Here is a 27,995-nt window from a genome sequence, read left to right on the forward strand (position 1 = left end):
CACAGGCCTTGATTTTGTCTCGCCAGCGGCTGTCAGTGCTGCAGTTTTAGGTTGACTAGATCGTACCCACAGCAGGAGATCAGACATGAGCTCGCTAGTAATAATGGAGGTTAGCACTGCTGCCTCATAACTCTTGCATCCCGGATTTGATTCCAGACAGTGGGACCTTCTGTGTGGAGTTTGTATGTTCTCCTTACTTTGTGTGCATTTTTAGCAGGTGTTTTGTTGCCTTCCGCCTTGTTAGCGCTGGGAAGCTGCTGTTTCTAACCGTCCCTACGAGGGACTTGTGACCCACCTGTGACGTAGTTCCTTCTGCTCTGTACCTCTGGGACAGGCTCCAGGCTGGCAGAAGGTAGCTCTTGTTACTGGGAATAATGGTCTTCTTACTAATATGCTAAAGACCAGCATTTATACAGAGGCAGCTCCCCTCCCCCGCAGGGGTCACTCAACAGAGGACCCAGAGCTCCGCTGCGTCTCGCGTCATCACAGTTGTTAAAGCGATCTGGTCGGGGAGATCCGAGTAAAACCAGTGCACCTGCTGAGTGCCAGGTCTCACCTCAAACACCGAAGAGCTGAAGGTCCGAGCCCGTTTGCTGACTTGACGCCGTACAGCAGACACACAGAGAGGAAGCGTGGCGGTGCGTGATTTACACATGACATTTTCTAAATGTAGAAGGAACAAGCTGCCATCAATACAATATTTATCCATGAGAGGCATCCGAAGCGATAATAAAATGTCTTTAAAGGTTAGCTGAGGTGAACTGTTAATGTATTAATATCCAGGCGTGTGGGTTGTGTGGAACTTCTGATTGGCACTGATCTGGGGGATTACTGCAGCAGTACTGGGAGACACTGGGGGGCACGTCGAGGGGCCGCGGCTTCTCATCGCTGTATTTCCACTTCACAAAGATCGGCAGGTGCCCTGAGTCCTGAAATGAAAACGAAAGCACTAGAAGAAAGGTCTCGGCGGGGTGGGGGGGTCTGGTTCAGGCCAGAGTCCTGTGGCTCTGGCCCCTGGGTCCTGGCAGGGCGATGGGCTCCACAGGGCTGCAGTCTCCCTGCCGAGCGAGGGCCTGCGGGTGTGTGGCAATGCCCGTGTCTTCACGCAGAGGGATGGCAGGTACTGTTCGTTTTTCTCGTCTTTCTGATTGTCTGTCTGTCCCTGTGCACAGGAGAGCCGCTGCCCGACTGTGTGAGCTCACCACAGCTCCTTCATGGGGCCTCAGTGACATGCTGCTCAGGATCGGGGACATCTTCTGAAAAACATGAAATACATCCACATGCATAGCCAGGAATATGTCCAGTACTTCCCCAGAATCGGCAGGGATACACAAGGCGGAGGACACAAGTTGAAACTAAGAGGAAGTGCGTTTAAAACTAAACCTAAAGGAGTGTGAGAGCAAGAGACGAACCTCCCAGCCATGTTGTTAAAGCTGATACTCTGGGCTTCTTTCTAGAAACGACTGGATTCAATCAGGTCTGTCAGCTGCTTACTGGACTCCCAGTGAGCTAGGTGGACTCCACAGCACTGACCGGACAGCTATACTGCTCTGATGTGGGTCAGCAGCACTGACCGGGCAGCTAAACTGCTCTGATGTGGGTCAGCAGCACTGACCGGAAACCTATACTGCTCTGATGTGGGTCAGCAGCACTGACTGGACAGCTATACTGCTCTGATGTGGGTCAGCAGTACTGACTGGACAGCTATACTGCTCTGATGTGGGTCAGCAGCACTGACTGGACAGCTATACTGCTCTGATGGTAAATAAGCCTCAGTTTATCATGGGTGTGTAAATGTGCTTGTACGCACACCTCCCACCTGATGAAGGTCTTGGTCTTTTAGTGTGTCACAGACAGTGAAAACTGAAGCATCTGTTGGAAGAAAGCATCAAACATTAAATCCGTAATCTGGATGATTTTTCCTTAGAGAGCTCAAGACAAGCCCTCGAGGAAGAGCATGAAGGACGTCTGTATGAAACGAGTGAATTCACAGACCTGTGACCCTGACCCCAGGTAGGATCTGTTCTGATCAGCGTACTGCACCACTCACTCTGATCGAGGGGGGATTCTGACGAGGGATCTGTGAGGTTGACTCACCAGGTTTGCTCCTGTCTTAACAAGGCTCTTTTACCTTCTACTGCGCAGATGAATGCAGAACGTCTTCTGGTATTCACAAGGACCTCGTACTGCTGCTCGTATTTGGCGCTATAATGGGTTTCAGTGTGTGTGTGTTGTGTAGATTTCAGTGTGTCTCCATGAGCAGTGTGTGTGTGTTGTATAGATTTCAGTGTGTCTGCATGAGCAGTGTGTCTGCATGAACAGTGTGTGTGTGTTGTGTAGATTTCAGTGTGTCTCCATGAGCAGTGTGTGTGTTGTGTAGATTTCAGTGCGTCTCCATGAGCAGTGTGTGTGTGTTCTGTAGATTTCAGTGTGTCTGCATTAGCAGTGTGTGTGTTGTGTAGATTTCAGTGTCTGTATGAGCAGTGTGTCGTGTTTCAGTGTGTCTGCATGAATGTGTGTGTGTTGTGTAAATTTCAGTGTGTCTGCTGAGCAGTGTGTGTGTGTTGTGTAGATTTCAGTGTGTCTGCTGAGCAGTGTGTGTGCATGAGCAGTTTAAGTGTGTGTTGTGGAAAGTTTTGCTTCAGTGACCTCTCTCTAGCTGTGGTTAAAATTTGTATTTCCCAGAAAAAAACTACATATGTGTACTAAGCACATTCACAGCTCCCAGCTCTTATGGCTGTATAGTTAGCACCTGCACCTTCTCCTGACATTCACTTCACTAGCTGATCTGCAGGCATGTCTGCTTCCTTTCTGTTCACTGCCTTGTAATGTCTTTTTAATACAGGCCATTTCGTTTTAAAGCCTACAGTAAGTCTTTGAATGAAGGGAGATGTGATAGTTAATGCATTTTATCACTTTTATTTTAGAAGAGATATGTTTTACCCAGTTCCCCAATCAGTTCTGCCCACACTAGCCACCCAAAGCTTGGTTTTAGCTGTAGTTCGGACATTGTTAAGAGAGGGGCTGACAAGTCTGTGTAACTGATAACATATACAAATGGCAGTTATAGATGTCATTATAGCAAAGCCTATTAAAGTTTATTGTAATAACAAAATTATAATCAATTGAGTTCTGAGAGGGATTATATAACAAGATGATAACATATTTCACATTATTCAAGAGGCGGGCCATGGCAGTATGCTCTAAGCAGGTTTCTCAGTCCCTGGTCCTTGGTCCCTTCCAGACACCGCCGGAAACACACAGGTAAATTCAGGATAAATTCAACAGTTTTTCTTCCACTGTTGTGTTTTTGGCTGGTCCCTGACACAAAAAAGGCACCGTGGGATGAACACATTTTGCTAACATATGTACCAAAAATACCCAAACTCCTTTTGCAGTCCATTCCGCTCGCAGCCTGGTGGTTACGACAGATCTTCACAGTCTTTATTTCTATAGGCAGTGCACACTTTACACAGCTCACTGGGCAGCGCCGCGCGTTTAAAAGCAGACAAGCACACAGTCCAGATTGTCCGAAACCCCCCGTGTCCTCGAGGAGCCCCACTCTTCTCGGGATGGGCAGGGTGGGGGTCAGAGTGCGGGCTCGAGGGGGGCGCAGGAGCAGGAGCAGCAGGAGAATCGAGCTCGCGGGCGGATGCCCAGGCTTCGCAAACGAAGAGAATCCGAATCGGGTCGTTTGCGGACGGAGAGTGGGGAAGTTGCTTCCGGACGCGAGCTGGCCAGAGAGCCGAGGGTCCGCTGCGGGGGCTCAGATCAGGGAGCTGCTGGTGGTCGGGCCGCCCTCGGAGATGGACATCCTGCTGGCCCGCTCGCGGCCGCGGGCGTGGGGGTCCTGGCAGGAGCAGAGGCCCAGCGGGCAGCCCCAGCTGGCCAGCAGCCGGCGCAGGTCCTGGCGGAAGCGCACACCCAGGAAGGCGTAGAGCAGGGGGTTGAGGCAGCAGTGCGCGTAGCCCAGGCTCTCGGTCACCCCCGTGGCCTGGCTCAGCCGCCGGCGGCCCGCGCAGTCCTGCTCCAGCACGCCCAGCGCGCCCAGCGTCTCCAGCAGCACCGACACGTTGTAGGGCAGCCAGCAGAGGCAGAAGACCAGCGTGATCAGCAGCGCCAGGCGGATGGCGCCCTGCTTCTCCAGACCGCGCTGGCTGTGCCGCAGGGTGGCCACCACCGCCGAGTAGCAGTACAGCATCACGGCCAGCGGCAGGAAGAAGCACAGCAGGTGCGTGAGCAGGCGGCTGGTCAGCAGCCAGTTGTTGGCGTGGAGGCCGTGGCTGAGGAAGCCGCAGGCCTGCCGGCTGGCGTTGGGCCGCGCGGGCTCCACGGACAGGAAGGCGGCGCTGGGCAGCGAAAGCGCCAGGCACAGCAGCCAGACGCAGGCGCAGGTGAGGTGCACGGCGCGCAGGCGGCGGCTCTGCAGGCTGCGCACGGCGTGCACGATGGCCAGGTAGCGGTCGAAGCCGATGCAGGCCAGCAGCAGGCTGCTGCACAGGAAGTTGAGGCGGTGCGCCACGCCCACGGCCCGGCACAGGAAGCCGCCGAAGAGCCAGCCCAGGCCGGCGTGCGCCATGGCGAAGGGCAGAGTGAGCAGCAGCAGCAGGTCGGCCAGCGCCAGGTGCAGCAGGTAGACCTCGGTGACCCGCAGGCCCCGGCGCCGCCGCAGCAGCACGGCCAGCAGCAGCCCGTTCCCCAGCAGCCCCAGCAGCAGCACGGCGCCGTACAGCAGGGGCAGGAGCACAGTGTGGAACAGCCGCAGGCCGGCGTCCTCGCCCGCGGCCCCGTCGCAGGTGAAGGGGCCCGAGTCCATGGTGCCGTTGCCCTCGGTCTCGTTGATCCCGTAGTCTCCCAGCTCCAGGCTGCTGACGTCGTCCAGCGACAGCTGGGCGGGAGAGAGCCTTCGTTAAACACCTAGTCATCCCAGCGTCTCGTCCTCACAGGACACACACAGACCCACACACTCGCACCACACAATCTACCAGTATGTCTTTGGACAGGTTAGAAACCAGAGCACCTGGAGGAAACCCACTCAAACACAGGGAGGACATGCAAACTCCACACACACAGCACCCCAGGAGGCCCGGCGCTGTAACCACTGCATCACTGTGATGCCCATTGTATGCATTTTGGACATAATCATGCATTTTGTGCTGGTATTTCCTGGAGGGACGCTCTGGTCTCGGCTGTGCTGGCTGTGTTGCCTTATCTCAGCCCTGCTCTGGTGTGGCCAAGGGGACAGACTGCACTGGGGGCTGAGCTCCAGCCCGGCGGCTCAGCACACTCCTCGGGAGGACCCGGCGGTAATGCTCCTCAGTCATGAGCCGCGCAAACTCATCACTCCGTCGGTCGGACGAATCGTGAGACAAAGAGAACCGAAATCTCAGAACTTTGCATCTGGCATTTTAAGACGGAATAATTAAGAAGGTCGAGACTTCACGTTCCGAAAACCAAACTTTTCATGTGCGAGTTCCGCTAAGATGAGACTCTAGATAAGACGCCGTTCCTGAAACGCACGTACGTGAAGAGGCCCGCTGTCTTTACCACGTTATTATTGTTCCGGAATTACCCCTACCCCAGTCTAAAAATGTGCTGCTAAAAAATTGAATACAAAAACAGCAGTTTTTTTTTTTGTTTGTTTAGCGCTTGTTACTCGTTATGAAGCACTGATTGAAGGTACCGCTGTCCAGTACCCACTGCTGCTGGGGCGGAACCGGCTCGGCCGGGTCAGGTCTGCCCGGAGGGTCGCTGACTCAGCAGCGCCTGTGCGGAGAGGGGTGGGCAGTGAGTGTTTGTCCCCAACTCTCTCCGGCTGGCATTGCAGCCATGAGCGTAAAACATATTCAACGCGGTATGTCGTAGTTACGGCACAGTTGTCTGACTCGGGCTCCTGGCTGCCGGCTCTTTCTGTTAACGCAGCAGTCGTGAGCTCAGCTATCAGGCAGGGCTGTCTGGCTGTTGGGGTTAACGGACGCGCATTGCTGCCATCAAGAAAAAAAATATATCTCATGTGCTATCTTGTAATGACGAGAGAGTAAAAATTCATCATTTGTGGACGTTCAGTTTTCAGCAGTGCCATCGGTGGCGCGGTGCGCTCTCTCTTGTTGGAGTACAAGTCCAATTGGCCTCATGGTTATTGCGAAGGAGGTCAGATTAGGCGCAAACTGTGACATTTCATTATAACTGAAGCCCACTGGACAGTCTAAACAATAGTCTAAATATCAGCAAAGGGGCTCCAGACGGGTATTTCAAACAACAGCTGCGTCCTGGACTCTCCGGGCTCTGGGCAGGGGGGGGGGGGGGGGCAGGAGGGAAGGGGGTAAGGTAGCCCTCTGGGCAGGGGTCTCTCAGAGGCGGAGTGAGCAGCTGCAGAGGGGGAGAGGCGGAGATCTCGGCGGGGCGCTGGGCTCCCGGCTCAGGGGGTTTCCGGCAGGACTTTGCGCACAGCTGTGATGCTCGTGTGATTCGCGCTGTCAATCGGCACACGGAAACAGGCCCGGCCGCGGCGAGGCGAGCACCGGAGCGCAGCAGGGCGGCCCGCTCCCTCTCAGCCGTGTCCTCGGCGCAGCCCGGGGGCAGCCTGGTTTCACCGAGCAGGCCGTGAGAGTAGGAAAAGGCGCATTAGTACAGGGGCCCTGTTCTCATGTACCGATCGCTCTTTCCCTCACAGCCTGATGAGAGGAAAAATGGTGCTTCCAATTCTGTCCTGGATAATATAACATGGGTTTGTGGAATGAGAGTTTCGCGGGGTTGCAGAAAAAGGTTAAAACTGCGCGATGGGTTAGCAAAAAATGTTATGGCAACGTCAGATACTGTGCACTAGGTCAGGAAAATGGTTTTTAGATAATGATCCAGGTAAAAATGCTGCTGCAGGATCCTTAAACCTGAAGCAGTTCCAGGTATAATGTCGCGTGCAGTCGAGACAACAGTTCTCCACGGATCTGTGTTTGAAGGTGTTTGGGGTGCCAAGATCAAGGTCCCTGGGAAATGAGCCCTGTGGGATATTTTTCTCCAGTCAGAAACCCAGGAGGAACCTATATTTTGCCCTCAACCCCTGCGCGCGTTTTCTGTTCACACAGGGCGTCCTCCGATCACAAACACAAACCGCTGACGCAGCGTTACCCTCAGCGTGCGGTGGGCGAAAGTGAAGACTTGTTCGCCGTTTCAGTAATGAAATCAATTGAATAAATGTTGCCCACCGGGCAGGGTGTACCCCGCCTTGCGCCCACTGCTCGCTGGGTGAAGCGGTTAAAAACCGGGTAGAAAAATAAATGTCTCATTGATCGGACCTCAGTTTTAACTGCCTGCACATAGACGGAGCACCGAGCACAGTCGCCTCTCTTCTGCGTGTTTATTGCCCGCGTCACGATCTAGATTCTCTCCGGCGCGTTTCCGGAGAGCAGGTTTGCGCGCACCGGGGAAGACCACCTGATCGCCCGGCCTGCGGGGACCGACCGTCTTCCTCGTCTGTGTGTAGGTTGCGCGGAAGGGGACTGGGGGAGAGAGCTGTACCGGGGATACAGCCGCCACCCCCTCCTTGTCCCTGCCGCTGGGCTGCAGAGCCCGCCGTAGCGACCCGGTAACCACACAGGAAGAGAAGAATGACAGGACTCTTTCACTTCCCCAGCGCGCTGCGGGCCGGCCAGCTGGCCCGGCTTCACCTGCACTGTGGGCTATGGGTGCCATCGGCTTCCGAGGGGCCACAGAAACACACTGGCGCTTCGAGCTGTGGACTTGACCCATACGCCAGCGGAATGCGGGTGGCTTAGCAGTTAGCTTTGGAAATCGAGTTCGGGTTCTTTATTTCTGCCGTGCTGGGGGCACGGAGAAGACTGGAGATTAAGATGGTCTGTGGATTCTGTTGGAGTCCTGCAGGCACGAAGCGCAGGGAGACAGCGGTTGATCTGTGCTGCGGCTAGTGCATGTCCACCAAAGCAGCCTTGCACTTTCTACCAAGAAAAGGTGTATCTTCTTCACGGAACGCGATGAGTGACGCTGGGCCAGTCTGGCCGCTTTAGGCCTCCCTACCACACAGTCAGCTCCCGGGCTGGGAATACACTGGCGCACAAGGCCGAGCAGGAGAGGCAGCTGCCTTCCCCGGAGTTGTGCCCCGGGACTAAACCACTGGATTTCACTTAGGGACTCCTGGGGCAAAGCCCCCGGGCCGCCGTGGTCATCCGTGGGCCGTGGGCAGGTTCCGGGGAGGTGGGACTGTGTTGGGAGAATACCTTTAAATGTGTCTTATTGCGGAACACGGTTCAACTGTTGCATTTAGACAGAGAATGTTTTGGTAAGAATAGAAAACACAAAACAGCACACAAAATATATAACTAGGAAATAATTATTAGTACGTTAAGATACTAAAATCCGTTTAGTTATTGCCTGCGTTTCGGCTTTTCATCAGTATCGTTCCGCTCTGTCATACAGTAAATCATTCAATAACAAGATGATAGGTTGTTTCACGCACACTGTGTATTGGTTGATACTTTCTTTGGATATAATTCGTTATTGTTTCATTAAAATACCGTTGGATTACCTCGCTGTGCCAACCCGTAGTGCTTACAGCGCCAGAACACAGCGCTGCGGGACATGCAGTTAAGGAAACTAGAACTGGCGTTTCATTTCTAACATCGTGGCCCTGAACGAAAACGTTATTGTTTTTCTTAGGCGGCTTTAGCACGGGTTTATTTTAATGTAACCTCTTTTTCAGATTTTCTTTCGCGTCAGCAGATAGTCATGAAATAAACCCGAAACTCGCTCTTCTTTGCAACGGATCGTATTTCTGTCAACCGGAATTCACACGTGACCACGAAGAGACAATGACGCCTCTGTGATCTGATTGATAGCTGTCCTGTCCTGGGATGCACTCCGTTTAAAAGGAGCGTTTTCAAATTAATTGTCTTTACTATATTTTAGACACTGGATATTTAAGTGTGGCTTGAGGTGCCAGTGCAAGTATTTAGCAGCTGCACCTGTCGTGTTTTAATAATTTTTGTATTATTTTTTCCGTTCCGTGGGCGACTCGAGTCCCAGTTTAAGATGCATACGCTGCTGTTATTGTTTTTAATAACTGTGCAGTAGGCAAATGACTTCCGGTGCGCTGCCAGAAAATGTAGGAGCAGCAGGTATGGGTGATGTAATCTCTTGACTCATCCCACTCCCACTCGCGGCCCTCGCCGAGGTGTGAGGCGCGCGGCGCGGACAGCGGGGAGAGTTCTCCATCTTGCTTAAAAAAACAAACAAACCGCAGGACACAAAAACGTGAAAAAGAGCGTGATAACGAGATTCGGGATTGCACTGTACTCTGTAGAAGCCGGTTGCGCCTGCCTTGCTTTTTAAATTGTTTGATCTTGCCGTCACCTCAGAGTGAGAGGGTGGGGCGCGCGGTTCACGCGACCGCTGCTGTCTTTCCAAGCGGGAAACGGGGGAGCAGTCTCGCCCACACTGAAACACGCGCTGGGTCTCCAACAGCCGGACACACGGACACACGGGCAGTTTCATGGTGGGGCTGACAGAGGCACTGGTGCCATCAAGAACAACGAAAATATATTTCCTGTGCTATCTTGTAATGACTATCGCGCACTTCACGTGATAATAGTACAACTGTCGTTCAACACCTACATTAGCATTTGTGGACTTGAGGTTTTCCGCGGTGCGCTCTTTCCTGTCCGATTGTCCTCATGCTTATTGCGAAGGGGGTCAGATTAGGCGCAAACAGTAACATGTCATTATAACTGAAGCCCAGTGGACTGTCAGTCCGTGCGCATTCTGGATATGGTCACGATCACTGAACCCAGTCCGGCTGCGCCAGAGGTACTGTAGCTTCCTCGTTGCATAACGGAACAGCTTGTTCAATGATCATCGGTATCTAGTAATAACAAGATCATTTTCTCGTAATTACGAGATACCACATGAAATATATATATATACACAGTCTTTGACAGCTGGAATGCGCCTCCGTACTGAATCGGGGTGAGAGGAGGGAAGGCTGAGGTGGCGCGGGGTGTCCGGCCGGTACCGACTGCAGCGCGCAGATATACCGTCACCGCTCCTTCACTCCAACACCTCGGTCCGGTCCGGCCAAGGTCGGCCCTGCGCTGTCACACGACAGGGCAAACGACAGCTTCACCCTACTTGCCCTATTTAATGGAGTTTTTTTCCGTGGCCTAAATACGTCTTTACTTTGACTCGTCGCTCCGTTTTGCTCTCAGGGAGCGCGGAGAGATTAAAGGGCACACAGTTTAAATGTCAAAATGTAATTTTCTTTCGGAAAAAAAACATCTTTTATTTCTTGCGAAGAGTGTAGAGGGCGGAAGGGTAGTTTCTGCTGTCATGAGAGAAGCCGCTAGCTGGTGGAATAAGACCTCGCTTGTGCACGCAGTATTGAAATAATATTCAGAAGGAGATATTTGATATTTCAGTTTGTTATCTGCGTTGTCAGCGTGCTGTTCTTCCTAAAATAGTCCTTTGGGCATGTTTCTATCTACCTGGAATAGGTCGGGCCTCAGAAATGTGCACTTCTAGAGCTTCACTAATTCCGGGTGTATTCATGGAACCAGAACTTGAAGGATGAATCGATGTTTGTCTTTAATGAATAAAAATAAATCATTGTATATGTTCAGACCTAATTTACTATTGTAGAATATGAGATATAATCAATTCATGCAAAAGATCAACTCAGGAAGGTAAAAAAAGGGACTTGTTAAGATACGGCGTAAATTAATTACACGTGATGGAAATCAGACGGTCTTGTGTATCGCCAATACAAAGGAACGAGCGTGCGAGAGAAATACCACAGTATAGGAGCCTGCTACAACGTGAGAGAGTGTTTACCAGTGTAGAGACACTGGGAACCGTAGATCCAGCTTTAACATCTAGTTTCATCAATGTTCAGTCACTGAGTAGATCTTCTATAGATACCAGAAGTATTTCCAGTAGTTGTTACTGTAATTTTGTCATGGCTGAAAAATAAACGACACTTCACTGGTGTTAGGTCTAGCGCACACGTTCAGGTAACAACTTACAGAAGTGATGAGTTCTGTTGACTCTGTTTGCTGTGATGAAACGATATTGTTGTGCTGAAGGCTGCTCTGCTTGTCTTGAAATGATGCTGCAGTGAATGGATTACAGCGAAAAGGCAGGGGTAATTACTAGGGTTGTATCTTTATATGGCAATTCCTAAAATAAGCACAGCAATTGGAATTAGAAGTAAATTATAATAATGATTTTTCTTCTGTAAATACTGCAGTTTAGATATACACGCATATACAATACTTTAACTGCTCAGAAAATTGTTTATATACTCTTTTCTATAGTAGGTTGGACTACAGTGTACAAATAAATAACTGAAAATATATGTAGTACTCACATTTTAATATTGAAAAAAATAATTTGTTGAGGAGAAGCAAGGACAGATCTGGAGCCTGGTGTCCTGACCTCTCGGAATTAGTAATCAAATCTTCGCACGCAGCAGGTCTGAACGTCCTCTAGTCTGCTGGACTCGACCACATTTTTATCAGACAAAGTGAGAACTTTGTTCGAAACACAAGGTTTTTTTTTTAGGAATTTAAACCTTGTGTAAAACCTAAAAACACAATTTTCTTTTTATGTTTCTCACTTTATAATCGAACTGGCCAATTATTTATAAGTATGCTTTGAAGAAAAATAGCACATTAAGAAAAGTGATGGTGAATATATCTTACACCATCTGCATAAAACATGAATTGAAAGCAGTGGAATTTTCGACAGTTTGTCATCGGAACCAAATTCAAAATTTAACAAAACATTCGCAGTATTTTTGCCAATATGAATTCTATCATTTACATTCAGACTTTTACTAATTATTACATAGTTGCATTGAATTATCAAACAGTAATTATATGAACTAACTAATTCCTGGGCAAAGTACATAGGGTTAATGAATTCCCAAGAAATTACTGCTTGCTAATAAGGTGTTAATCCTAATAAGGAGTCAGTAACCTGCTACAGGAAAGCAGCTGGGAATATGACACACCAGGAACTCAGAACACAGCAGGCACCGTGTACGTTCATTAATATAAAATCAGGAAAGAAATATTACGGCTCAAACTCTCTGTAGAAGCAGAAGACCAGACAAGATTTCCCCTCAGCTGAGAGCTTTTTTCAAGAACTCGTTAACTCATTAGCTCAACTTGGAGAACCATTATTTGAAACACGAATAATTTTAACGAAGGAAACAAGAACTTCTCGCCCAACACAACGATTGAAAAGAAATTACAAGTTGTTTAAACTTGCAGGTAAAAATGGTATTTTGCTAAATCTCTAAGTGTTTATTGCACTGGAGAGCTGTTCTGTGGGGTAGTAGGGTGTGGATTGCAGGTTCAAATCTTGCAGGAGCACAGAAGTTTCTGTGTCCTCAATAAATCAAACCTTCAGTGGCTTTAGATCAAAGTGTGAATTAAAAGTGTTCATTTTAATGGTCATGATTGTATTTATTTCTCTTGAAAAGAGCTTGCGAATGCACCTGATCATTCTATGATTGTTCTAACAAAGTGCTGCAGTATTTGTGGAGTGAGGCGTGTGCAGCTTTGAAAAGCTAAAGTCCTGTGCTTGCAGTCCTACACACTGCATGTGGCATGTGGGCAAGCACCTGTCAGCGAGCACTGAGCCGCGTGTGACTCCAAGAGGCCGTGCAGTCTTGAAGATCACTGACTAAGACCGAGTTAAGCAAAGGGGAACCATCAGTCCTTCAGTCTGGTGGAGCTTCAGAGAGGCAACATTGTCGACGAGAAGACATTAAATATATAAACCCACGTGTAGAAAAAAAAGAAACAATCCCAGCTGAAAACGGCACACATGCTTTTTCTCCTGGCCTGAATGGCATTTTTGAGTCAAAAGAAAAAAATGTCTTATGCAATTCTGTTAAAAGTTGTATCACCATTAAGATCAATATTACTAAGATTTGTAGGATGATTAACGAGGTGAGAGCATAATTTTGTTCATTGCTTTTTAATCATCAATCACTGTTTTTCTGTAGGCATGCAAATCACCATGACTGTGTATTAAAAATACAGATGTGGACCAGGATAACAGACACATTGATTGTGTGTGAACTAATGACCCGATGCAGTATTATTGACTTCTTTCTCCTCTTCCTGGTAAAGTAACAGCTGTAGAAGACAGACAGACTCATTTCCCCATTTTAACCACCACTTGCTAACAAAAGAACTACTCCTACCTTTATTACTGTGGTGTGGTGAGAGGCAGCGGCCCCCAGGTTCGACAGTGGTGGCAGTAATACTGGGAGTCACAGCTGAGCTGCTGGTGACTGTAGCCCCTTGGCAGGGACTTCGGCAGCAGAAGCACTACATGTTGCTGACAGAAGTACTCAGAACTGGCAGGAGCAAGCGTGAGCAGTGTTTGTGCAAGTTGGTGTAGTAATGTCAACTGTGTTTAACAGTGCACTACATGAGTCTGTGCATAATGACTTAAAACCATTGGGTTGAGGTGCCAAGCTTGGCTTAATTCTCAGTAGACTGAGAAATCTGAGAGAACCCTCCAGAAAGTCCCCAAGTGAGAGGAGGAGGAGAACTTCAAAGCTGCCACCCGACAACACGTTTTCAAGACAATTCGTACAAACGCAGCCCTTAGCCAAGTCAGGATCTATGCAAGAGCAAATCTGACAGAAACAGACACATCGTGTAGATACAGTTCTATCATCACCGTTATTATTAGTATTTTCTGGACTGACGTTATTAATAGCGCCTTTTGTAGCTGATGTTTTTTTTTTTAATATAGCGCCTCTTGCTAGCGGAAATACAGCGGCACTCACCTCGAAGGACATGGGCATGGTGTTGTAGAACTGCTTCATGCTGGTGTGCGGTGTCTCGTCTCGAGTGCGGAGTCCTTGATCTGTGGGAGCAGCACCCAGCCCGACTCTTTGAGCTGCGCCCGCTTCCTGTGCTGACAGCGGTCTGGGCGCTGGAGGGAGCTGGCGCGCTCATTCGAGACTGATCATGAAATATGGCTTTACACCATGCAGTTAAGACTGAATAAAGACAGTCAGAACTCTAGTTTGTGTGACCCGAGTCCTGCTGCAAATAGGGTCATTACCCCCAGCGTGCTGGTTGCGTTTTGGAGACACGTTTCTAGGCAGTAAACGCACGTCGGACTGGATCAGACCCCTGCACACAAGGCCGAGGCGGGGATGAAGTGAATGGGATGTTTGAAACCGAATGCTCACTGGTCAGAAGTGATTTCCATGATTTCTTACCTGGAGGTTTTCGAAACAAAAAGGATGAGCCGGAGACATTTAGGTACAGGTTTGATGACCTCTGATCACAATTCGCATGAACTTTGCATTGTTTGAAAGTGATGCCTTGTATTTATTCACTTAGGAAATCCGCGTTCTTTCGACAACGTGTAAACATGGCAGACACACCCCCCAGCCTCATGAGAGTACAGAGACGAAGTACACCGGTTTGAGTGGGCCGCCTGTCTACAAGAGCTACATCGCTGTGCTCAGCAGCTGATCCCAGGAGCTAATAGTACTTTTCTTTCTGTAGAAATAACTGACAACATCTAATAGTGTGAAATTATAGTACTCAAATATATACGGTGTATAAAACGTCTTTCTCATACTTTTAGCTGTACGAACTTCGGATCCCTCCTCAAATACATTGAAATATATATATATATCCGTGCTTAGCTTTTCATAGTTTCCGCTAGAAACTGGAGGTAAGAAATATTGAACGTACTACTGGAAGATAATATTTTAATAATATTTTACTGCCGCGACCAGATATGCAATTATTGCCATCGATGCAGTTGACCCGAGCTTTCTCGGTTAACAATTTTGAAAATAAAAGTGTGAATTATAAATAGTGTCATTGAAACCAGTTTAACAATGCCGTGTTTTAGTTCACAGTTGGCATTGCGCTTGTTTCGGGTTCGATTCGCACCAATCTGTATCAAAACTCTTACCAGTCAAATTAAAAACAGAAAACAGTAATATCGACAGCGCTGAAACTGAAAGAGCATTTTTCTGACTTAAGCAAATCTAAGATGGGTTTCAGTCACACAAAATCCAACACAGGCTGTTTTCGACTGGGATTAGAAGAAACTGCGTTATTCCTCCCTCTCTCTCTCTGTGTGTCCTGCGATGGACTGGTGTCCTGTCCAGGGTGTTTGTGTGTCCTGCGATGGACTGGTGTCCTGTGATGGACTGGTGCCCTGTCCAGTGTGTTTGTGTGTCCTGCGATGGACTGGTGTCCTGTGTGAGTGTGTGTATAAAATATATTTACATAAGTATCCACCACCTTTGTTACAGAAAACCTAAATTATTTCAGGGGCACAAAACTACTTTTTGACAAGTCACACAATTAGCTGAATGGCCTCTGTGGTTCACATATTTCAGGCTAAATACACTTGTATCTGTAAGCTCAGCCCTGAACTGGGAACCAGTGGATAGAAAGAGAATAGACGGGCAATTTAGCCCCATTGAAGGACATTTCTTCCCGTTTTCAATCACACAATAAAACAGGAAGCCCGTCACCTCGAATAACCCTTATCCCAGATCACAATACCAGATCAGAAATGTCGGTTGTTCAGATTCTTAATTTTATTTTCTGTCGGTCTACAAAAGGAAGCACTTCGCAACCACACAGACCTATGTAATTCACCGTAATAGTTGCGGTTATGTTAAACAGATTGGGCAGAGTGTTTTTTTATTTGAAGACGACTATTCGATTTAAATTTCTCCTCATGGACGTGTGTGCACGATTGCAAACACACAGAATCGCCCTGAAGAAAAAGGTTACTGTTTATTGACCACGCCTTTTGTGAGTGCTGTCTGAAAATGAAAAGATTTTCAAAGCACCTGCTTCGACAGCGGCGACAACCCATCATAAATAAACAGAAGGAAGAAAACACGGTGACAGCTGACCTGGGTGAAGGCGTGGTTTTCGAGCTAAAACGTCAAACTATTTAAATATCTCACACGAGATGAATATCTTGATCATCGACATCAAGCGGAAATTATATCGGCGTTGTTTTTTAAAAAAACCTATTAAAAGTCAGATTTCTAGAAGAATCAAAACGTTTTTTTAAAGAGAGTGAATAAATGTAAAGATTCGAGTGTTTCTGTGGTGATTAATTACAGCACTTCGTCAGCTGACGAAACGGGGAGGGTTTAAAGAAGGGAAGGAGGCCATCTTGGACTTTCTGTCCAAACAAAATATGCTTCACACAAAAATAAGAGAAATAGCCAAAAATACGCTGATCATCGCAGCCATCCGCGGTAAATATGCAACTTTTTAACATTTTATACACTTACAGCACCCCGATTTTATTTTGTAGGGCATTATTTTTTTGTATTGTAAATGATGAAAGGGGTATATTTGGGTTTTTTTTGTGTCCCCTATGACGTTGTTGGCAACTGCCTTGTTTCCATTACGGTGTTTTCTCCTCATACGGTACCTCTGTCCCCCGACCCTCGCAGAATTAAAATGTTAAATTCAGTTAACTTGTTAGTGTCAGAAGAGACGTTTTGGTAGTAAAGGCTTTGTTTATTTTTTTTTTGGTTGGGGATTGGGGCCAGCTGGTCGTGCGATTTAATGTTATTTTAATCGAAAGAAGGCGAGATACTTCATCATCAGGAAGGAGACGATGGGAAATGTCACTTCGCGGTGAATTACTCAAAGTAATCGGGTTTATTTGTGTTTTTTTTAATTATTATTTTTCTTTGCTTTGGCTGGAAGGCTGTCGCGAAAGAGCGGCTCTGAATCCGACGCTGCGTCTGAGGCGACTCCGGGGGCGAAATCGCACACGACCCCCGGCCGGGATTATTGAATTAACGACGATTAACTTTTCATTTGCTCGACGTGTTTATTTCTGTGTACGTCCGCAAGCGATGCGACCCCTCCATCCCCCTGTTTCTTAAAATTATTTGGCCACAACACGTCTAAATTAGCTCCGCGGTGCTGGACTGAATAACAGGACTGAAATGGTGGGATTGTCGGTCTGCCGACGCCGAAAATGGCAAAACAAATTAATCTTGCTTCCCCCACCGTCTCCACTAAATGTTTTCTCTGTTTTGTATTTATTTCTCATCATCAGATTAGCTCTGGGTGGTGGGTGGATCTAGGCCTCTTTTTGAAGCAGTGTTATAAGTGGTCATCGACTCCGACCCGTTTACCATTGTCACTGTTGCTGAGTTGTTCAGTCGGCTATTTTCTCTCCATGGCGCTATATATTGGGGAAGAAGTGCTGTTGTGCAACCTTAAACGACGTCTGGAAAGTTCAGTTACAGCTGAAGTAGGAACCGCAGCTTTAACGTTGTCGTTGGGTTTGTCCACGGCTGTGTCGGCCCTTGGGTGGTCATGTAAAATTGTACACTTTCGTAGTGGAAGTGCTGTGTTTCGGCCAGTTCACTGCGAGGAGGCTGTGAGCTCTTCTGGTGCAGTTTGACGTGGCTGCTTGCTTCTGAAGAAGCAGTGGGGATCTGACAGCTACTGTTTGTTTATTTTCATCACAGGTGCCCTCCACACACACACACACACACTCCTTTTAAGAACCCTTGAGCTGGCTTTGAGGTGTGAGCTGTGTTCTTCCCTGTGATATTTAGCGGAGGTCAGACACCGTGGCCAGGTGTAGTACAGGAGCAGGGGCCTACGCTGGCCGTGTTTGTGCTGGGTATGATGTTGGCTTTCCCTGTCGCATCATGGCACAGGTGCCGGTGAGCCAGAGGACTGTCCAGCTCGCCTAGCGGTTGTCCCCCTGTGGTTGGCGTGTGTTCTGGAGGGTCTGCGGACGGAAACACTGCAGCAATGCTACTCAGTTTCCGGTTTCGATGAAACGACCCAGGTGTAATATTGATCCGCTTGCCTGTGTGGGTCAGCTGTTCTCAGCTGAAGGTCTGCAGTTTTCAGGACTGGTTTGTAAGCATCGGCCTGCAACACCTTGAGCTGCTGTCCAGGCTCTTCTCTTCATATGCGTGCGCTGCACTGCGGTTGTCTCTCTCGCCCTTTTTACCTTTTGTCTTCATCTTTTTCCCCACTGAACCTATGGTGTTTTTTTTTCCAGGATGACCAAGGACACCGTTGAAGGATTACTTCCCAGGAGTGTCAAACACGAGGTGGATTTTAAAGTCTTTGGCAGCGCAGGAGTGGTGCGAGTGACTCTTGGATTGTTTTAGAGCGAGACTATACACTTGCATAAAATTAACTTTTTTTAAAAAAAGGTGCTTTTCCTGCATCGTGATATTAGAGACTCATTTACTGAGCGATACTTGGAAGACGACGTTCCACTATAAGGAGTTAAATTACCAAGGAATAAGGTGGCTCGATTGGTGACAAAGAAATAGGTGTATTGATACTTGGTTGATTTGAGTTTTTCACATCAAGAGGAGAAAGGGGGGAAAAGACTGTTTCAAATTTCCCTGCGAAACCTTCTTTAGAAGCGGACTGAGGATTTTTGTTAAGGCGGGGACGTTGGAAAGAGAATAGGAGCAGTTGGGGACTCTTGCAGGAGCTCGGCGCAGCCATGAGCACGGCCAGAACAGAGAACCCGGTCATCCTGGGGCTGTCCAGCCAGAACGGGCAGATCCGGGGCCCCGTGAAGCCGGCTGGGGGCCCTGGGGGGGGCGGCGGGGGCCCCCCGTCCCAGCCCAGCGGCCAGATGAAGACCTCCAGCGCAATCAACAACGGCAGCTCCCAGCTGCTGCCCCCTGCCAACACCGCCATCAAGTAAGTGGGGGGGTCCCGGGGGAGCCCGCTCGTGCCCCGATCCGCTGCGGGTCTGGAGTGGGCGGCCCGCCTGGCCGTGGGGGCGGCTTCTGGCCACACCGCTGTCCTGCGGTCCGTTTCCCTCGGTGGCAGGACGGCGGCAGGGTGCGGGCTGTGCCAGCTCCACGGGTCGGGTCGGGCCGGCCGGGTGTGTAGGCCGGCGTGTATGAATACCGTCTGGATGTCGTTCGAGTTCTTTTCCCCAGCGGTAGTCACAGGTGAAAAAAACATAAGAGCAGTGAAGCTGAAGCGTTTCGGTTCAGCTCTTATTTCCCGGATCTGCACATGAAGGGCAGGACGGAGGTGAGGAAGGGGGGCGTGTGTAAGTGATGCACATCGGCTGATGGCCGGTTATATAGTCAGAGCCGGCCTGCAGCTTGTGAAAACCGGACCGGCCCGGTCTGCCAGGATCAGGAGTCTTGCTTCCGTCCCGCCTCTGGGGCGGAACGTGGGCGTCTGACCGGGGGTCCTCCGTCCTGAGCTCTCTTCCGTGTCGGGGAACGGCCATCAGGAGCTTCCTCCCGCATCTCGGGTTCTGTCCACTTTCCTGCTGGGAGCAGTCAGTCGCCTCCCGTCATCCCGAATCCGCAGTTCTCCTGCGCGTTTCTGAGAGCAGCTGGAAAGCGCAGTCCTGTGAGCAGGCAGGTCCACACCATGTCATCGTCCAGGCCCGCCTCTGCGCAGATCCAGGTGCTGCTGCCCTGGAGGGGAGCTGTGTGGGGGGATGCGCTCTCCTGGCATGTGCTCACAGCCACCTCGTTCCCTCCGGACACCCAAACCAACTTCTCTGTGTTCCTGTACTTCTGCCAAACTCCTGCTTGGATGCTTTATTCCTCAGAGCACTAAGCTATTGTTAAACAAAACCTGTTCACCCCTTTCCCTCTGAGTGGAAGGGATTTTCAGCTCCTTCCTCGACGGGTCTTGTCCAGGGGTTGCAATGTGCTGAAATGGTTTAGCACTGGTGAGGAAAGTGGGGGCTGATGAGTTACTGTCTAGGGACAACCGAGGTCTGGTGGTGCTGTTCCACTCCTCTGCCTGTCGGAAGTTGTCTTTCTGTGTGTTTTGCATTCAAGCTTCAGAAGCTTCTTGCTCCAAGTTGGGCCATTAGTTGTGCGTTAAGGAGGCTGGGCTGGAGCGTCAGGTCCCAGATTTCCAGTCACCGATTGCTCTAAAGATCTCATGAGGCTGTTTTTTTTTTTAATTTATCCAGTTGTCAGCCTCCATAACACGTGGGCGGCTTCTTTAATTTTTATATTGCCATCTAAACCTGCATACTTTGCAGTTAGCGTCCCTTTGCAGGTCTCAAAATGGCGCACCTATGAGAAGTTGCTTCGCAGGGATTCTCTCTTGAGAAATTCCCTCAAGGTGCGATTAAGGTTTTTGTTGAGTGTAAAAAGCATAAGAAGAGAATCTGAGTATGTATAATCATAAACCAGTGGTTAGCTGGTCCCCTTTGAAGTTTGCCAGTTAGGGAGAAGAGAGCCATACTTGCTGGGCTGCGGTTTGTTTTTGTGGGCTCACTCCAGCCTCCTGGTTGACCCCGTCTGTGATCCGCCCCTGTCGCAGGTGCTGATGGGATGGCGGTCTCGTTTCTTTGGCCCGACCAGTGCGCGGTACGGCCTCAGTGGCCGAGACGCGCGGCTGCTGCTAACTGACCTCTCGCCCTCCGCAGGCCAGGCGACGACTGGAAGAAGAATCTGAAACTCCCTCCGAAGGACATGCGGATGAAGACTTCGGTAAGACGCCTCTCCCCTCCTTCTGCGTTTCGCCTGCTCTTCTCTTCCGGCGCGCAGGGCTGAGGGGGGGCTGTGGGGACTGTGCGTTCTCAAAAAGCCTGCCTTCTTGGAAGACCTTCAGCCAGATCCCCACCTTCGTTCTAGTGTCGCTCTTTTAGATGGGCAGCTCCTGCAGGGGGGCTTCTCACGACTCGTGTTCACAATGAGGATTCGAGAAGGCTTTCTGCTGCGTTCTGGCGTAAGGGCTTCTCTCAGGCTTGTCGTCAGGCCTTGACTTAACTGTGGGAGTCTCCCTGGCTTTTTCCCTTCAGCGCTCCGAAGCCAAAGAAGTGCTCGGAGTGGCAGGCTTGGCTTTCAGCTGAGCGGCGGCAGCAGGGGTGTTGGAGGCTGGCACAGGGTGCACTCGTACCGTTTGGCCTGTTGCTCTGGGCTCCGAGATCCAGCGTTACTTTTTTGGGGGACTGATGTCGTTCAGCCCCGAAGACAAGGGGGACTTGACCCTTCTAGCTCCTGTCTGGGGTCTGATGCTGAAGTTCTGCGCTGTTTTCCATGTGCCCCTTTCCTTACTGTGGGACTGGACTGCAGATGCCTCACTGTGTAATAAGTGCTGTAGTAGGTTTTTTGGCTTGTTCACATGTGGGGGCTGATGCATGTTTTGACGCACATGTTGCAAGATGGGCGTTCTATCATGTTAGAGTCACAGCTGTGGGATGTCGTACGTATCCTCATTCCCCATTTTGCTTCCCGTGGGGACTGGTGATCTACAGACGCCAAGAGTAAGAACTGCGCAGGCAGGCATCCCCTGGTGCAAGGACAGGAGTCACTGCAGGACTGTCACTAGGGTATCAAGATCGTAGAGGTGATGTGGGAGTCTCTTTAAAATTTTAGTCGGCTTTTGGACTCATGAAATGTTTTTCATTCAGCACTGTGGAAGCACTAGCCTGTGGTTGTGAGGTGCTAGCAGTGACTTATTTTAAAATGTGAGCTCTGTGTATAGTGCCAGCACTGGGGAGACATACTCCCATGACCTGGCACACTTCTACATCTGTGCCTTAGTGGGGTATAAAATACCAGCATATGAACTCCTTTGATCTGAGGAGTTCAGCTGTGAACATGTTTTCCACCCCCTTGACATGAAAGTCCAAACCCGGGTCCCGCGCAGGCTCAGCGGTCGAGCGGATGAGCGTTTTAACGAAGTGCGTTGATTAAAGGGGCAGCGCGTGTTCTGAGCTCTGTACTGTAACTGCAGCCGGGCGGGCAGGCGGGCGGCGGGGTGTGTGTGGAGCTGCTGCGCCCGCCGGTCAGGCGAGAAGCGTCTGGAGAGTCTGTTAGAGGTCGGTCCTGTAGCTCAAGGTGAGCTCTGCAACAGGGATGGTTGGCGTAGCTTTGTCAGGCTTTAATTAGAAGGGAGTGACACCAACCCATTTAGTCCCAAACCACAATGGGCTCAAAAGCATTAAGGGAAACGGGAAGAGAGTTAAAGAAGAAAGCCCAAAGAATACGGTGCTGAAGACGTCGAAACGCTTCTCTCTCTCTCTCCAGGATGTGACGGCGACCAAGGGCAACGAGTTTGAGGATTACTGCTTGAAGCGGGAGCTGCTGATGGGCATCTTCGAGATGGGCTGGGAGAAGCCGTCCCCCATCCAGGTCAGGGGCCGTCGAGTGGCCGTGAGGGCGTGGGGGGGCTGGAGTCCGAGCCGGCCTCAGAGCACAAAGCTGCCAAATAGGCTGGCTGGAAAAGTGAAAAATGGCAGCTGCGTGTTGTGAGGTTGTCGGCCTCATTAGGCTCATCAGTGTGTCACCCACTCGGCTGGTTGTGGCACTGTGGATATGAAGGTGCTTTTGGAGCTCAGACTCGCACTGGACCTCGCGGCAGTGCTGAGGGCGAGGGGCCCCGCGCTGGCGGCTTTAACCGGGGAGGGACAGAAGTGAGGCAGGTGTCCTACCCCCCCCCCCTGAAGTGTCGACCCTGATTTCCTCCTCCTCTCCCGAATCCAGGAGGAGAGCATTCCCATTGCCTTGTCCGGGAGGGACATCCTGGCCAGAGCGAAGAACGGCACGGGCAAGAGCGGCGCCTACCTCATCCCCTTACTTGAACGCATCGACCTGAAGAGGGACTGTATACAAGGTGGGGGGGGCCGAGGGGTGGGGGGCTTGCACACCTCCTGTAAAACAGGCAGTGCAGAGCAGTCCTGAGTTAGTCGGGGGCGTGCTGGGGTGCGTCTGTGAGGACTCTGAGCGCTGCTTCCTTCACAGGGTGCACTTCTATACCTCCAGACATCGCAGCCTGGCAACCGTTTGTCTGTTCTTTTATTCATGGTGTACAAAAAAAATAATGTTCACAGCCGTTTCTTTAACTAGCTGGTTGTGTGCGCTGTACCTTGGGATTTGTGCACTGTGTAGGTGTTGCTGTCGACGGTTGGTTCTTGTCCTCGCCTCTGTGCCGCCCGAGGCAGAGGGCAGCTCCGTGCGGGCGGTCACTCTAGTCCCTGAGGCTGGACTGCGGGCACGAGTGCTGTGCGACGCCTGAACGTGTTGGGTTTGTCTGCTCCCTTTCCCTCCCCCAGCTGTGGTCATTGTTCCCACCAGAGAACTGGCTCTCCAGGTGAGTCAGATCTGCATCCAGGTCAGCAAACACATGGGAGGCGTCAAAGTCATGGCAACCACAGGGGGCACCAACCTGCGCGACGACATCATGAGGCTGGACGAGACGGGTGAGCCCCCCGCCGCCGTCTCCGGCGCGCGATGCGGCTCCCCAGGTCCCCTCGGCCTGGGTGCGCTGCTGTTGTTGATCGCCACAGGCTTCACGGTTGTTGTTTTTCCCTCTTCGCAGTGCATGTGGTTATCGCCACCCCTGGGAGGATCTTGGATCTCATCAAGAAGGGGGTGGCCAAAGTGGGTCAGGTGCAGATGATCGTCTTGGATGAGGTGAGTCCAGTTTCCATTTGTTTTTCTTCGGCAGAGCTCCGGTCTGCTTGGGCCGGGCTGTGCAGTCCTGCAGTCTCATTGCCAGGCTGGTGCTTGTTAGTGATGGAGCCTGCTAACAGTTTTTACATGCTGAACTGTGACGATCACGCCTGCTTGATCAGAGAGGCTTCCCCCCCCCCATACTTTCCCCCAAATGGTGAATGTTTACATTAAACTCCTGATGACAAAGGAAGGTTTCTATTTCCTTCAATTACATCAAAGACGTGGGGGGGAAAGTGTATATAAAGTTCTGTAGGGCCATATCCCCTTTGAGCTACGATAGGTACTGTAACTATTATTGTCCTTATTGTGGTTCCTTGTATGCATGCAATAAAGCTTGGCTGGACAAACGAACACTTCAGGCTCGAATTTCTTGATTTCTACATTAGGTTTCATGCATGAACACAGGCAGACCCTGACCTAGCTTAGCTGGTGTGGAGTAGAATCCTGTCTGCACTGAGGAGCTGGCTCAGGCGAGTCCTGAAGGAAGCCGGTGATAGTTGGATAGTCTGTCCCTGGAACACGATGTTCCTTTCTTTGGGGCTCATAGAGACCCTTTGGTTGACAGTGAACTTCTGAGAATTAGAAAACTATTGTGCCTCTTGAGGATGAAAGAGGTTCTGTTCCTTTACAGCCTAGAATCAACCTTGTGCCTTTCTCTGTTGGTCATGGAGCCGAAAGTGCTCTTTTGGGGCGAGGGGAGAAATGACCGCGTTTTCTGTGGGAAGTGTCCAAGGTCAGCGATTGACAAAACTCACTGTTGATTCTGTTCCCTTCCCTCTTGGCCCGAGCAGGCTGATAAGCTCCTGTCCCAGGACTTTGTGCAGATGATGGAGGAAATTCTCAGCACCCTACCTAAAAACAGGCAAATCCTGCTGTATTCTGCTACGTTCCCTCTCAGTGTGCAGAAGTTCATGGTGAGTCTGAGCTGATGAGCGTAGTTGACCAACTGAGGGGCCTGGGGGTTATTGGCGGATTAGTTTTCTTTGTCTTCCTATCTTTAATATCCACGATAGACTTGACTTCACAAGTATGTCTCATTCCACATGCATCTCTTACTGGGATCTAATCCATTGATTGAAATTGCTCAGCGCGCACAGAATAGCTAGCTGTCCTGGAGTACAGATGGCTGTTTTCGGGGAGACATGCTGGAGTGAGTGGGGGGTTCTTGGCTGGACGTCTTCTTTTGTGGTGGTCTTTTGAAGTCATGGTGTTATTTTTGGTTGTGGAAAAGTCCTGATCTCACGTCCAGGTCTGCCAAAGAATCTGAGCGGCTTTGCTCTTTCCCCTGCCTCCTGCAGAACGCCCATCTGCAGAAGCCCTACGAGATCAATCTGATGGAGGAGCTGACTCTGAAGGGGGTGACCCAGTATTACGCCTATGTGACCGAGAGACAGAAGGTCCACTGCCTTAACACTCTCTTCTCCAGGGTGAGTCTCCTCCGCTGCGACTGACCTCTCATTTCAAAATAAACAACATACTGCAGTACTCTGAACTAGTGCTGTATTTGCCTGCATCATGGTATTTTCAATTACATATTTTGTATTTAGTACTTGACTGTTTTCTGCCACTGGCTCCTTGTTTTAAATGGCTGCTAATGACCATCTCCCGCCTCTGGGTGCTTGTTCCTGCTGGCCTTCACTCCCGGACACTCTGAACGAGCCCTTTCAGGGAGGAGTGTCCATTGGAAATATCTGGAGCTTTTGGAGTTATAGATTGTCTTTTCTTTTCTAAACCCCAGCTCCAGATCAACCAGTCAATAATCTTCTGTAACTCGTCCCAGCGTGTCGAGCTGCTCGCCAAGAAGATCTCCCAGCTGGGCTACTCTTGTTTCTACATTCATGCCAAGATGCGACAGGTGACTAAGCTCGTGTCAAACTCAAACTTCCTTTCATTTATTGTTGATGGTTTAAACTCAACGAGAAGAGGACTAGGTGAAAGGCTCCCTGGGCTTCAGTGAAGTGAGCTCACCAGCTTAAGAACCTGAGAGGTCTTAGACAGGAGGCTCTAGGGCCTGGCTGGCCTTTCTGGTAGTTAGTAGTAAATGGGTATAAGGGTCTCATCCAGCCGTTTCTTGACAGATTTTTAGCTGTAACAACCTGACTGAGTAGCTTATTCCACACTCCCACCACCCAGGAAGTGCTGCTTTCTCCTGATGCTTCTCTCTGGAGGGGGAGTTAACCTTTACAATATTTCAGGGTGCTGTCGGCACACGACTAGATAATATCACCAGCCTTTAGTGTGAGCATCTGCAGTGAAACTGTCCAGTGCCTGAAGTTGCAATTCCATTTTGCTACAGTCTTCTAGGGCTTCTACGCTTGAATCTTGGCTCGGCCTGACTTTTGTTTTTAAATGTTTATAGGAGCATCGCAACCGGGTGTTCCACGATTTCAGAAACGGCCTGTGTCGAAATCTCGTTTGCACTGGTGAGTGTTCTTCAGTGCCCGGCGTCTCTGCGTTGACTTCACTGCTCTGTAGCAGGTTTTTATTGTCTCCACATGCGCCAAGAGGTGTGGTGCCTCTTAGAATGCAAGTCGAAGGACAGGATGTGCTGGTAAGCCTTCCTGGTTTCGGTTTATGGCAGCTGCAGAGATGTTTGAGATGCAGAGATGTACTTGAGAATGTTTGCTTTTGTAACCAGCCGGGGTTCTTAGAAATGTTTTTCTAAAATAGGAGATAAATGCTGGGTGTCTTATCTCTTTCTATAGAAAGAGGCATTTGTTTCACTTGGAGGTCACCTGTATGCAACTTTGTTTGTTCTTGCAATGTCAGTCGTTGGCTCCGTGTTTTGTAGAGGTAGTTCTAGTTTTTGCTGTGAAAACGCCTCCCACGTCACGCAGAGGCCGTGCTGGAGAAACCCATCTTGATGGAGGTGGGGTTTGTGCCCTTGTCAGCACTGAGCTTCTGCTGTGGTCTTCGTTTCCAGGCCTTTTCAGCTGCTAGGCTTCAAACAGCCAGGACGAGCTGTGCAGGACTTCTTGCTCTTCTCTGACCACCTCTTCCTCTCCTCCCACAGACCTCTTCACCAGAGGAATTGACATCCAAGCTGTGAATGTGGTGATCAACTTTGACTTCCCCAAACTGGCAGAGACGTACCTCCATCGCATTGGCCGATCCGGTAGGGGCACCGCTGCTCTCCAGCCTCGCGCGGACTCTTGACCGCAGTCTCCCGGTTCACCTGCACGCGTACCTCGGCTCAAAATGTGCTCCCTGGCTGCCAGCCCTTCGCACCCGGTCTTGGCCTGGGAGAGCCTTTTTAAACTTGACGTGGCTCCGGCCGTATTTCTATCTGCACTCTTTATATGGTGTCCTCATGAATTCAGCATTAAAGTATTCTCCTGAAGTGAGGACAAGGCTCTCGGGCCTATAAATCTCCATTCTTGTCGTGTGAAGTTGGGCACTGGTCTGAACAGGCTTGACGTGTTCATCCCACAGATGGGTTTCCCAGCTTTAAAGCTGTAGTTGGGAGTGAAACCCATTCATACCAGTGACCGTGCGAGAGTCGCCTACAGTCCTCAAGGGTCCCACTTCAGGTAGTTTGACAGGCCGTAATGAATTGAGCTCAGGTGCCCAAGCTGGGGGGAGCGTGAGGGGTCATTCTGCTGACCGTCGGGCTGTGTCCACAGGGCGCTTCGGACACCTGGGGCTGGCCATCAACCTGATCACCTACGATGACCGCTTCAACCTGAAGGGCATCGAGGAGCAGCTGGGCACGGAGATCAAGCCCATCCCAGGCAGCATCGACAAAAGCCTGTACGTGGCGGAGTACCACAGCGAGAGTGGGGAGGAGGCCAAGCTGTGAGCAGGTGAGGGGCCGTGGGAGCTGGCGGTTTAACACGCTTATTCAACATGTTGTGTTTGCCTTCTGCACGTGTTTTGCTTTTAAGTAAATTATTGCTAGCAGTGAAAGCAGGCGTGCGTGTTGGTGAGCCGGTCAGCCCTGTGTCTTATAGTGAATTTCTCTGTTTTCCAGGCAATTCACGGAGGATCGTATCCCCTGCCTTTCCCCCCCTCCCCCTGTGTTGGAACTGTTTTCTTCCTTTTTCTTTGGGAAGATTTTTTTTTAGTTTAATTTCAGTTTCTACCCCCTCCATGTATTTTTTTCCCGTGAAATGGGCCTCAAGCGGAAGACGGGGATTTTGTGTGCCGCCAGGAGAGAGGAAGGTGATGCTGGGTCTCGGCGGTCGCGTGGCTGTGCCCGTGCGCGTGGTGGGCACTCAAGTTGCACTCCCAGATCCTGAACGAGACTCGAGCACTTCAGTGTGGGGACAGCAGGGGACCAAGGAGCAGCGGTTTTCACCTTCCCTCTCCCGTTCAGCCACGGCACACTGCTTTATTTCCACCTCTCCAAGATTTGTTTTCCACAGTTTCCTTTTGGTTTTGTTCCCTTGTTCTTTTAATGGCTTTTAGCTATTTGTATGAAGTGCCTTATGAAGCAGAACTTTGGAGTAATAACCTGCTAATTCGGACCCACCCGCCCCCTCGCCGCCCCACACTTCGTCAGATAGTCTGTCCGCGGGCTCGATAT

The 27,995-nt window shown here is 50.1% G+C and overlaps 2 protein-coding genes across 3 annotated transcripts; one reads left to right on the forward strand and one right to left on the reverse strand.

The window, feature by feature from the left end:
- Nucleotides 1-3,073: 3,073 nt before the first annotated feature.
- Nucleotides 3,074-13,945, reverse strand: cxcr5 (C-X-C motif chemokine receptor 5). The gene is made up of 2 exons (XM_088619373.1): nt 13,814-13,945; nt 3,074-4,888 (listed from the first exon to the last, which is right to left on the reverse strand). The coding sequence occupies exons 1-2, from the start codon at nt 13,850-13,852 to the stop codon at nt 3,767-3,769; spliced, it is 1,161 nt and encodes a 386-aa protein (XP_088475499.1). The 5' UTR covers nt 13,853-13,945; the 3' UTR covers nt 3,074-3,766.
- Nucleotides 13,946-15,983: 2,038 nt separating this feature from the next.
- On the forward strand, nt 15,984-27,967 carry ddx6 (DEAD (Asp-Glu-Ala-Asp) box helicase 6). Of its 2 annotated transcripts, none has more exons than XM_088619675.1 (14): nt 15,984-16,279; nt 18,064-18,725; nt 20,437-20,500; nt 22,043-22,147; nt 22,499-22,628; nt 23,068-23,214; nt 23,334-23,428; nt 24,262-24,384; nt 24,769-24,897; nt 25,209-25,325; nt 25,830-25,893; nt 26,484-26,585; nt 27,094-27,273; nt 27,441-27,967. In XM_088619675.1, the coding sequence occupies exons 2-13, from the start codon at nt 18,523-18,525 to the stop codon at nt 27,267-27,269; spliced, it is 1,455 nt and encodes a 484-aa protein (XP_088475801.1). In that variant the 5' UTR covers nt 15,984-16,279; nt 18,064-18,522; the 3' UTR covers nt 27,270-27,273; nt 27,441-27,967. The 2 variants fall into 2 exon arrangements, with proteins under 2 accessions (XP_088475801.1, XP_088475802.1); XM_088619676.1 differs by lacking the exon at nt 15,984-16,279 and adding an exon at nt 16,494-16,681.
- The last annotated feature ends 28 nt before the right edge of the window (nt 27,968-27,995 follow it).

This window comes from Lepisosteus platostomus, chromosome 25 (assembly GCF_059453375.1).
Source record: "Lepisosteus platostomus isolate fLepPlt1 chromosome 25, fLepPlt1.hap1, whole genome shotgun sequence".
Taxonomy (NCBI): domain Eukaryota; kingdom Metazoa; phylum Chordata; class Actinopteri; order Semionotiformes; family Lepisosteidae; genus Lepisosteus; species Lepisosteus platostomus.

Bases quoted from the DNA above. Each gene is read 5' to 3' on its own strand.
- cxcr5 (XM_088619373.1), bottom strand. From the start codon at position 13,852: ATGAAGCAGTTCTACAACACCATGCCCATGTCCTTCGAG. The intron at 4,889-13,813 runs GTGAGTGCCGCT...TCTCCCGCCCAG, and splicing joins CCATGCCCATGTCCTTCGAG to CTGTCGCTGGACGACGTCAG.
- ddx6 (XM_088619675.1), top strand. From the start codon at position 18,523: ATGAGCACGGCCAGAACAGAGAACCCGGTCATCCTGGGGCTGTCCAGC. The intron at 23,215-23,333 runs GTGAGCCCCCCG...CCCTCTTCGCAG, and splicing joins CATGAGGCTGGACGAGACGG to TGCATGTGGTTATCGCCACC. The intron at 24,898-25,208 runs GTGAGTCTCCTC...TCTAAACCCCAG, and splicing joins TTAACACTCTCTTCTCCAGG to CTCCAGATCAACCAGTCAAT.